Source organism: Eleginops maclovinus, chromosome 1, assembly GCF_036324505.1.
Source record: "Eleginops maclovinus isolate JMC-PN-2008 ecotype Puerto Natales chromosome 1, JC_Emac_rtc_rv5, whole genome shotgun sequence".
Lineage (NCBI taxonomy): Eukaryota > Metazoa > Chordata > Actinopteri > Perciformes > Eleginopidae > Eleginops > Eleginops maclovinus.
The window spans coordinates 18,597,578-18,609,402 of NC_086349.1; the positions used below are offsets into that span (position 1 = coordinate 18,597,578).

At 39.0% G+C, this 11,825-nt stretch overlaps 1 protein-coding gene across 3 annotated transcripts in view; it reads right to left on the reverse strand.

Annotated features, from left to right (window-relative positions):
* Positions 1 to 9,192, reverse strand: part of LOC134870998 (solute carrier family 12 member 5-like) — a 31,198-nt gene extending 22,006 nt beyond the window's left edge. For all 3 annotated transcript variants that reach the window (XM_063893592.1, XM_063893584.1, XM_063893575.1), the window contains exon 1: positions 8,987 to 9,192. In XM_063893592.1, coding sequence (XP_063749662.1) covers positions 8,987 to 9,041 — 55 coding nt within the window. In that variant the 5' untranslated portion in view covers positions 9,042 to 9,192. The remainder of the gene's footprint in view (positions 1 to 8,986) is intronic.
* Positions 9,193 to 11,825: the final 2,633 nt, after the last annotated feature.

The window sequence follows — 11,825 nt, forward strand, 5'->3', positions numbered from 1 at the left end:
CTCAACATTTTCCAGATGTGAAGCTTTTAGTGTTTAAGAAAACAAAGAACAAAATACGCCTCTCAAACATGTACCGGTGTGTTTGCCAGAGAGAATAGCACTCACTCAGTTACTGTTCAGTGTTGGCGCCTTTTGTATAACTCTATATCAGCTGTTAATGAGACCACCCTGTTCCTGTGCTTGTTCACATGTTTGAGTCAGGGGAGGATTGGATGTGATGACAAGATGCAACTCAAAAACAACACGGCTGTATCAATAGCTAAGGTATCAAATAAATACAGGAGGTAAAAAACATTGTTCTTGCTCATTTATCATGGGGGAGAGAAAGCAATGCTTGATCCAAAAAAAGACTTTGTTATAACTCATCTGTGCAAATCCTGAGCTACTGAATGTTTTCCACATCATATCAGGGAGACTTAATGATTCATTTAAAGTTATATGCTTTTCTTTATATACTGGATAAGTTGCCTTCACATAGCATGGGTGGGATTAAAACCATGCCAAACCAAATGAAAGGTTTTTTCGAAGCATGCATGGGTAACAAAGTTCTCTTGGATAAGTGAACTGATGGATATTAGAAGAAAGGATGGACAACAACCACAACATCACAGTTCCAGTCAAAGATGACAAAAAGCTTGGTAATTTCACAAAGAAATACTGGGAATCCTTTCATTTTCCCTAAAACATGTACTTCCTGTTTGACCTTCATATTAAAAAAGGTGTGTGCTGCAGGTTATACTTCTCTAATAAATATTCCTGTTAACTTTCCATCCTCATTTGACTAAATTCTTAGACCATCAGCCACCATTTCAAATTGTTCCAATGACACTAATAAAGCTGTAATATATACTCTTCTGTTTAAGAAATTGTCACAAAATGACCAATTTGAGCAAGCATCTCTATCGAATCTTGCCGACTCTCTCTAACTATTCCAATCTTTGAAGGCAAGTCAAAAATAAATAAGCCTATTTTCTTAGGCTGCGAAATATTGGTGCCGTTGTTTCTAGTAAATGTTTTTCAAAGGAGAAGTAATTTGTGTATTTCTTGGGGACTATTTTCAGTGGTGCTTCAGTGGTAGGAGTATTCAAGGCAGCTGGTTGGGGTGTAGGATTGTAGAAACGGCTGTTCATCATAATGAAGAAGCATGTCAGTCAAATGGTAGCTCCTCTATGTGTTATTTTAACTGTTTTTGAACAGCGATGGAGCTCTACGGCATAGAGACATCTGTGACTGGACCACTGAGGGTGAACTATAGGAGGTAAAGTGATGAAGAAGAAAAGGTCAGACCACAGTGTTTTCAGTCATCTCTAATCTGAAGCAACTGGGTGGGAGAGATGTTGATGTAGATGTTGGGGCACAGTGGGAGGATTAGAGGAAAGCTCTTCTAGTATTCCCACTTCTCTTTCAGAAGTTCAATTGCTCTGATCCTATGTGCAATGTTAAAGGTGACTAGAAACACACAGATAACCATCAACCAACTCAGCAGCTCTCTGTTGGCTCTCTATCCCTTTAACTCAGCTTATTTAGTTTTTTGCCACATCTTAACTGCTTTAGTCTCACTCTATCTTCGCACTGTCAGTAAAAAAAAAACACTGAGCAGTAAACTGATCAGCACCAAACGAGAAACAGCCAGTTGGAGAACGCTTAATATGTATCTGCCTGCCACAGCCCGAGTTTATCACTAAAAGATCTTTCGAAAAATGAAGAACCTGCGTAGTATTTAGTAATTGTTTTAAGCTGTTCAATATTGCACATTGTATTGTTTTATATTGAAGGGCAATCTGAAAAATCAATTTGACTTTTCCTGCTTTGTAATGTTTAGCGGCTAAAGAGACGAAAGCTTTATAAGTTAAAGGTACCATAGAAAGCATCTATCTGGTATTTTAAATGGTTCTCTGATGTCCACAACGAAGGTATGTAACTTTGGTTGATCCTAAAAAATATCCAAATGCGGTTTTACAGGCCACTTTGCAGCCCTATGATTTGGTCCTAGAATGATACAAGCTGAATGGCCTTATTTGGGACTCATTTAAATAATTATGAGGAGCTCTGCTCTGATTGGCTGGTTTACAAGGAGCAATCCAATGCTGCCTCAGAGCCCACAGAAGTAAGTGAAGTTCGCGAAACTGTGAGAGATGAACCATGGAGGCTATTGGCATCCAACTTTACATGTTTGAGCCTTTATCGGAGGAGGAAACCGATGAATTTGAAAAACAGCCAGTTGGTCGGAGATTGGAGAGCAACGTTACGGGGTGGTAAGTGTTAGCTTTAGTGTTTCCAGAAGCTGGTGTATGCAAATGTTGGGGCTGGACTACCATGTGTTACGTAACATACAGGGATTGTTGTAATTCGCCCGTTTTACCGCTGTGATATGCATATTCATGATTTGCACGTGAAGGAGGAAACAATGGTGTTTCAATGTATCGAACTCTCCTTTTTCAACTATGCCAAGGTACATACAGTTTTCCATTCTATGGCACCTTAAATGTTATGTCTGCGTTATCTTTATAGCTGTTTGTGCTGGCCCAGATTGGACAAAGCAAAACAATAAATGCAATCAACAATCAATATGTTTTTTGGAAGCAGTATATAGTTTGAGTTTGGTGTCTAGGCTTGGGCCTCATCCTTCCACAGGTTTACATGGAACATTGGGCGATGATTAGATAACTAACCCCCGAGCCTACAGCTGGGAGCTGGGGTGGTGGTGGGGCAGCAGCAGTAGCAGCAGGAGCATTAGCTTGGCAGAGGTAGGCAGATCTGATAGCTTAAATAGAGCGCCAGATTTAGGAGACTATGTTTGGTTGGTTGCAAGAGTGACGATGGGCGTTATGTGCGAATGTATCATTGGTGCTCGAGTTGACGGCCTGAACTAGCTCGCAGGCTTCGCCCCATTAATAGAACCAAATTACCCTACTCTTTCTGCTTCTTTAGAATATTTTCTTAAATTAATGCTTCTAAGTGGAAGTGGTGGCGAAGTCCGTAGGGACTTGGCTTGGGAACGGGAAGATCACCGGTTCAAGGCACCGTTCCCTACACTGCTCTACATAATGACAGCCCACTGTTCCTAACACTAGGATGGGTCAAATGCAGAATGTAAATGTCCCCTCTGTGGGACGATTAAGGGTTGCTTCTTCTTTGTCTGTCCAAAAGAGTGTTATTACATTATGATGTATTTTTGGACACTGTCATGTTGTCATACATGTGTTTTTCATTTGTTTTCAAGGCATGGGTTTACATGGAATACATTAAGCTAATTGAATTGGATCAATCTATGTTATTGTGTTCTTAAGATCCTAAATCCAACCTCGACCATATGACCTTCAGAATTTTTATGGATTAAACTCAGTGTCTACTCTTCTTGCACTATTCAGGCATTTACAGCCAGGACAATACATCGGAGGATAACTGACAATTACTGGCATAACTTATCATCACATTGTTCCCTGTTCAATCCCCTGCCAACCTCAGTAATACACATCTATCACATGCTGGAAGTAAAGGATAAATCTGATATGTCAAACTGTATCATCATTATTGGACATTGCTGACAAATGTCCTGAGTCAGTTTATTAAAGCTGTAAATCAGCTGAGGACACATCAGTGAAATTACTGAGTAGCGGCAATATTAAAATCCTTTACATGGCATTAAGAGAGCAGCTTTAAATAATGCTGCCCTCCTCTGAAATGATGATTCCTGATGCATAATTACATGACTGCTCTTGTCAACAGAGACATGACAACACACACATTTTCATGTTGAAGAATTATTCTAATTTCACACTTTAAGCTTTAAGTAAATGCTGTTCTTTCCCAGAGTATACCCCTGTTTATTACAGGACAATACTAAATAATGTCGCTGCTGCTTCTTTTACAGTGGGTTGTACTTATAATATGGGTTACTTTTTTAAACCTCCTTTGGCATTGAACAATAACCCTGACAACTACTATAAATCACCATATGCATTATGAGGAGAACCAACTCATGTGAATGTTTCAGGGGACCGTTGTCTTTCTGTGGAATTACAATGGTGAACACTCTGCATTATTGTATGGGCAATCAGACAAATTGATTCTGATTCATACACCAGTGGATGAGCTAACGACATCTGGCAAGCAGATTAAGTCCATGTCGGCAGGCTGTGGTTGTGCTTTGGAGGGCAGGAAGTGCATACATATCAGACCAACAAATAAATATTTGGGATATATGCTTATTTACATTAATCTTGCTGAGAGTTGGAAAGAAAAATGAATACCACTTGCATGATAAATATGAAACTAGGAGAGAGTAAGGGTTAGCTTAGCACTGTTGTGGTCCAAAGTTAACAACATTTGCCTACCAGAACCTCAAATGTTCAGTATTTTATTTATTAGTAATATCATTAAGTTGTTTCTGTAGCATTTTTACACATTTTGACAGGCCAGCTCTTCCCTGTCTCTTGACTAAGCTAACTGCTTGGTAGGCTCTTCTTTACCATACAAAGGAGTGGTATCTACCTTCTTATCTGAGTAAGATAAAAAAAATAAGCCTATTTTCCAAAATGTTGAACAATTCCGTTAAAGGAACAAACTGGAAATATGTTCTTCTTAAGGAAGTTTTCCTCACATGCCAGAGTTTAGCCACGTGTTGATCAGCATAAAGACTGGAAGCAAATATATTTTCTCAAATATAAAAACACATTATCATATATTTCATCTTGTTCTGTGTGAGTGTGCAAATCAGCATACTCCCCTAAATTCCTTTAAGTAAGTTCATAGATTTTTCCCCTGTCAGCCATTACTCATTCAGCTGAAAGAGGGAGAGCAGGAGAAGCATTTTTCTACTGGGAAGCAATTTAGTTAACACTTTCAAGCTGGAAGTGATTCATCGACTGATAAAACCCTCGAGCAGATTTTTCCTACTCAAGGTTTATCACTCCTACTGAGAGTCAAATGTAAGTACCAGGGGTCATCAAAAGAATAACAGGACATGAGAACAGAAAGAAAGGAAGAAAAAAACATTTGTACACAATCTTAGAGATTGTTTGATATTTGTTCTTGTGAATTACTTTAAATTTAACCTGAACTTAATGACTGAACAACTCTTCGATGGATTGCCATGAAATGTATAAATATAGGATCCGTGGACAATAAATCCTACAGGCTGAGGTGACCCCTTGACTTTTCCTCTAGCACTACCGCAAAGTGGACATGTGGTTTAGATTTAAAATATCATCACAACTATTGGCTGGATTGCCTTGAAATTTGCCAAAGATATTTGAGGTACCCTCAAGATCCAGATGTTTTGATCCTTGACTTTCTTCATCATTTACAACTTTTATACTATAAACTATAAATACGCCCTATAAACTATATTATTAATATAGAGATTCATATCCCCCTTATTTATAACTTTTGTCCCCTGACGTTTCATTCAGCTGGAAGCATGCTTTGTATTTGGGGTGTGTTTGCACGTTTAATCTTTTCCAGTCTAAACTGACCTATGAGGGCAATTTCACACCATCTGCCCCCAGAGCCCATAGCGACCGGCCAAAAAGACAAGGACACCGAGACGAGTGGCAGCGCCTGCAAACCTGACATCATCTGTTACAAAGCGTGAACAAACGTTGGAATGAATAGTCCCAAAAATGTTAAACGTTTACTGGATATAAAAGATAAACCTCATACATGAGGACTACTTCACAATGAACAAAGTAAAACAAGATTGTTGATAATAAATGAGATTATTTTGAAATAGACGTGGCATTAGTTGTATATAACTGTTTGAAGCATTTAAGCATTTGTCTGAAAACTTTATTTTTGTATTTGGCTGCTTTAACTTAGATTCTACTTGAAATAATATGGTGGCATTACATGATTTTAAATAAAGGCCGCCAAAAATGAGACATTACCACGACCTTGGTTTATCCCCTGCACCAGCTGCTCTAAGACAGGCTGTGTTTTGGTGGCTTTAGCTCACTGTGCATGACAGTACTACGACCATGCAGTGATGGCATCCGTTTCTCCCATTTCAAATACTTTACTCACGATGTATTACTCTATCCTAAGGAGTAGGTTGAAGATTACATGCCTTGCTCAACGACACTTTGACCACTCAGATAGATTGTATTGTATTTAAATGTGTTCCTTCTGTTATGTCTGCATTCATTGAATTCCAGTCCAGAAAAGTTGACACAGTGTCAACAAACACTGAATATAAGCCACAATATTTGCCACACAAGACTATAAAATATTGCATGATATTTATAGTGAATTTTATCACACTTTAGATATGTGACAAATGAACTGGTCACTCTTCATATCCTCTATAACCCTTAATGACCGCCCCCAAAAGCTGGTGACTATTCTCAGGGAAGGGAAACCATTTCTTTCTGCAATTTTCTATGTTTAAATAGTTAAAGATAAGGAAGCACACACACATGAACCTCTACTGCTATATCAATTTTCAAAGACTTGACTGCATGTTTTACTAATGCTAAATGCTAATGAATGCTTAATGGATACTTCAAAATGTATAAAACGTAATGAAAGGTCATAAACAACACAGAGCTAAGAGGGCTGTACACACATGAATATATAACCAAATAGGAAAGTAATTCCATAAAAAGATTTAACCAACTTACATTTCTTTAGCAGCATTCCTACAGCAGTATTGAACCATGTAAACTCCTGTTGGGATTATTGATCACTGTAGATATCATTTCATTTTATTGCCGGGCTGACAGAGTGCATCCACCAGGGATCTCATAAATCTGTCATCTCGTCTGCTCTGTTAAAACAGGCAGGACTATAATAATGATCTGTATTTGGTGTATATCCTGATCACACTCCTGTGGACCACAAGTGAAACCTCTTTATTCCCCCCTCTGGTGTTTTGGTGTAATTCAAATTATGACCTTTGAAAGGCAGAAGGTCATTGACCCTCTGTTGTGTAGTATAATGGAGACAATGAGTTGAAATTTCTGGTATATGCAGTATCTGTACAATGTAACCATCAATGTAATTCTTGTTGTGATGGATCAGCTATGATTATCATCATATGTTGGCATGCTACAAGCCAAACAGGATACTAAACATGCCAGCACATACTAAACCAAAATACAGATGATGGTAGACGCGTGTTATGCTTCTTTGATGTTTATCTATTTTTTTTCCATTGATAGTGTAGTAATTGTAATTGTAGTAATTGAGTTTTACGATTTCTTCCAGTTAAACTTTAAAGACCAACAGTTTTTTAAAATCCTTACTTTGTTAAGCTTGCGGGTAATTTGCACATGCCTAGTGTGTTTAATGACTTTGTTGATGGTATTTGTGCCACCTGTGCTTTATGACAAGTCAATTGAGCTAAAAAACAGCCCTAAACCTCTAATGTGAGCGTAATTAAATCTACTATGCAATCGTTACCAGTTAGATGAAAGTCTACGCAACAAAACAAAATGGTTCTGGGGAGGTCTTTGTTCTTGTTGTATTACCAGTTCAATTAAGCTTAAACCCACACATCCACTGGTGTATTTGCATTGCCAATTAGTTTCTCTCGGTCTATATTTTAGCTTGATAAGATGTGAATCAGTCAAAGCTCTTGATGAAGAACTCTAAGAGAATGGAGGCAGATCACTGCGAACTGAGCTCAACTCAATATAAGGTATTGGGCATGTAATCCAATTTTCTTCCTTGAAACACAGTCTATGGGGGCCAATGCCAAGTCAGACATTCAATACAATAAAACTGAATACATTCCTTCAGTCGAAGAAGAGTTTCTCTTTTTGCAGACACGTGTACTTAAGACCCACAACAAACCAAAATCATCCAAGATCCCACCGCAGAAACCCCTCTATGTTTAACAGATGTATAGCCCCAATGTAAAAACTAAAGGAAATCATCAACACACCCTAACATGAGTTAACATGTTTAACAGATCAAAAAAGCGTGATGCAAACATCAGCTCAGTAGCTTATGGTATTTTGGAAAACATATTTTCTTGATCTTAGTGGCATTTGATCAATTGTCCTGTAAGAAGTGATGTACATCAGACTTTCAGACTATTAACCAATGAATAGTCATTGAGTTGATAAAAATGTAATGTATTATTAAACATACTACAATAAATATGGAAAGATGCAATCAGAAGCAAATTTGCATGCATGTGTGGGCGCACTCAGACTGTAAGTACACACGCACACGCGCACACACACACACACACACACACACACACACACACACACACACACACACACACACACACACACACACACACACACACACACACACACACACAGACACACACACACACACACACACACACACACACACACACACACACACACACACACACACACACACACACACACACACACACACACACTCTATTATGAAAGGCTGATATTGCCCCTAGCGAGATGTTCATGATGGGAAAAGACATGAATGAGATGAAGCCAGTGAAAGAAAGGTTTCCCCAGATGTTGTGCAGGGGCTGGACTCATTCACAGGAAATCTATTTGTAGTAGAGTGCTAACAGTGTTTGATGTGGACATATGAATCTATAGGCAGAGAATGAACTATATTGAAAAACATCTACCCTAATCTCCAAATCACCCATCCACAGTTTTTGAACAACCAGCGTACACTTTTTACAAATGCGAGTTTCCTGTAAGGAGGCTCAGGAGTGAATTTATGCTTTCCTCCAGCACACACACACACACACACGTGTTCGCATTCTCTTTACAGGTGGAGCGATAACATTTGTGTCTAACTAACTCAGAGCCTGCATGTTTCCCTGTCTCCATCTCTGTCGCTCCGCGCTCTTCACACACAAAAAGACAGACCCAAGTACTGACACTTATTTTCCTGAAATTACATAATCTCTTCCCCTAACTTTCTCACACATGCGCTCACATACTTATCACCCACGCTGACACTCTCATGCAATTGACGCACACACTGCCACTTACTCCTCTCTCACATCAGTCAGTGGTCTGGTTTCGTCACTCACCCTGTCTGTCGGGTCCCCCCTCTCCCTCCTCGCCATCAGTCATGTTGTTCAGCATCCTCTCTCCTCCTCAGGCGGAGCGCACTGAGCACGATTTCTGATTTAGTTTTTTAGGAAAAAGCTGGATGTTGTTGGGCTGGAGCCAACCACAAGAGGATATTTACTTCTGTGTTTCACTTAGTCTTGACTGTGGTAGCTCAGTAAAAAAAAAAAAAAAAAAAAGAGGGACTATTTTATCCTCTCTTTACTTGTCTTGTCTGTTGCGTGATGCCATGTGTCTCTCTCCAGGAGGAGGATGGAGAGACTGAGTGAGGCTGCAGGGGGGGAGTTGATGATGGTGCTCGGTGTCACTCACATGCACGCTCCTGGTCTCTGTGCACCACTCACCCCCCAGTCAGTTTAAGCCCAATGACTACATTCATCGTGTATTCAGGAGGTATTATCCCTCCCTTCCTCCCTCCCTCCCTCACGCACGCTCACCATCATCCATCTCATCATGAGAGAGGGATGGATGGAGAGGGATTGAGAGACAGAGGGATGCACGTCAGATGACAAAGTACTGCCTCCTGAGATTAAGCATCTCCTTTGATGTTCTTTTTAGACGGTAGATGAGATTCCATTTCATTACTGATTATTCATCCCGCTTTTGTTATTTTCCCTGACCCTGGTTCTCTCTTTTATATATTTCTGCTTGACCATGGCCTATTATCTCTTGAAAGGCTGCAGGCAGCACTTGTATAACTCTTTGAACCTAAAATGCAAGCCGTTACCACGCAGATCTGTTGACCTGGTGGGTGTTTGCACAATTGTGTCCAACTCGGATCTGCTATTGTAGCCAAGTAAACAAGATTTATTTGCAGGATCTGCTAATACCTGTCAAAGGGGAAAATTCAGCATTCAGCTGTCATGCCTTTGCAATGATAATCCATCCATTTTATTTTTAATGATTGAGGGTTTTCATCCATCTTCTTTGGGAGACAAAACAACTACAGAAGAACCTGCCCATAGATCCATCATGCAACCCCAGGTAATTCTATTAAAAAACCTCTTCAGACAGACCTTTTGAATTTATTTTAATCAAATCAAAAACATATTTTTATGATATGATAATTGAAATGTTATTTTTATGCTTTATTGTATTTTCAACAATTGGTTTGCAACCTTTAACTTAGCTTGTTTAAAAGAGTTTTTTCAATAAGTATGTTGCATTGCATTGTGTAACATTTGCTATAAAAATAAAGAGTATTATGATTTTAACAATATCTTTTATAAAAACAAAATAATTACTTGGCACGAAGATGTAATTGAAGAGCTTCTCCTGGAACATCTACAGTATATCAGCTTCACACCTCGAACAAGAATTTCACCAGGACAACAAATAAGATTTTCATCAATAGATTGCAATTATGCATGGGGGTCACCTAAATGTCCCTGAGCTCCAGGGAACATTTTCATTAGTAAGGGAGGCAGCCTCATGCAGCCAAGGAGAGGTAGCCAGATGAGAATAAATGATATACTGTGTCGGAAGGGGACAATGAGATAAAAAGGAGGAAGATTAGAGGAGAAAAGGGAGGAGAAGTAAGAAGATGTGGTTATCCAGGAAATAATGGACGTGCAGGTGGCTTTTGAAGCCTGAATACCTGCAAGCTATCGGATAAAACATTTTAGCATGATGCATCAAACTGAAGTTTAGAGATCATCCATAATCCTCACCACCTGCCTAGAGATAAAGCTAGCATGGCCAAAAACACAACTGACATTTAATGGATGACAGGAAAGCTTGTGTTCAAACCATTAGTATGCTTGACATTATGTCACAGTGGACTGTTCCCATCAGATGATCCCTGAGTTTTGGCAGATGTTCAGAGAGATTGTATCCTCAACGACTAAACAGGCCACAAACTGCATGATGTACACATCAAGGGGACCCTTGTCTCTCTGATATTTTAATCATCATTTGTTATGATAGCTGCTCTGCAATACTACAAGACACACAAGAAAGACGAAAGAATATCTGAGTGACAGGAAGATGAACAGGGGGAAAAAAATAATATGGCAATGGAGATCCATGTGGGAATTAATCAGCAAGCGGAAAAAGGGTTTAAGAGTGGGTCACAAGAGGGTAAGACAGAATACTAAAGGATAATGGGACATTTTTTCCATGAGGGAGCATGTTACGCTGTAAGTTGAGCACATTTAGCAGAAGAATCTAATCAAGGGCTTGCATGAGGAAGATCAGAAAGGCCATTAAGTACTCACATCAATCAATCAATCATTAAACACTTGACGATCCTTTTTTTTCACAGTGTGAGCAGCCCTCAAATATCTACAGGCAAATAAAAAAAAAATATTGTGACTTATGTGTGTCCCCAAAAGCAACATGAGGTCAATTGAGCAGGTTCTGAGGCAATATGAGATGTTAAAGGTGTTAGTACAATGTGACTACATTTTTTGACAAATTTGTCTAGTAGTTATTTACAGTAGTAGCAATTTTCAAGAAGAACAGTAAAGAAAAAAACCGAACATAACATAAAGTCAGTACGGAATGTTTACTGAGATAATAAATGGAGTTGTAGGGTCATTTCTTCATAGACTTCTATACAATCTGATTTCTTTTTGCAACCAGTAGAGTCGCCCAAAATAATGTAAAGAAAGAAAACGTTTATGGCACTTTCCCATAAGCTTCACTTCTCAGACCGCTTGAATTTTCAAGCAACTCCTTTCAACTATACTTAGTAATTTCGTCCGTTGTTTATTTAAAAAAGATCAATCACAGTATCTTTACAATTGCAATTTTACGCAGAGCCCTTACTCTTTGTGTCTATCCCTGTTATCTCCTACA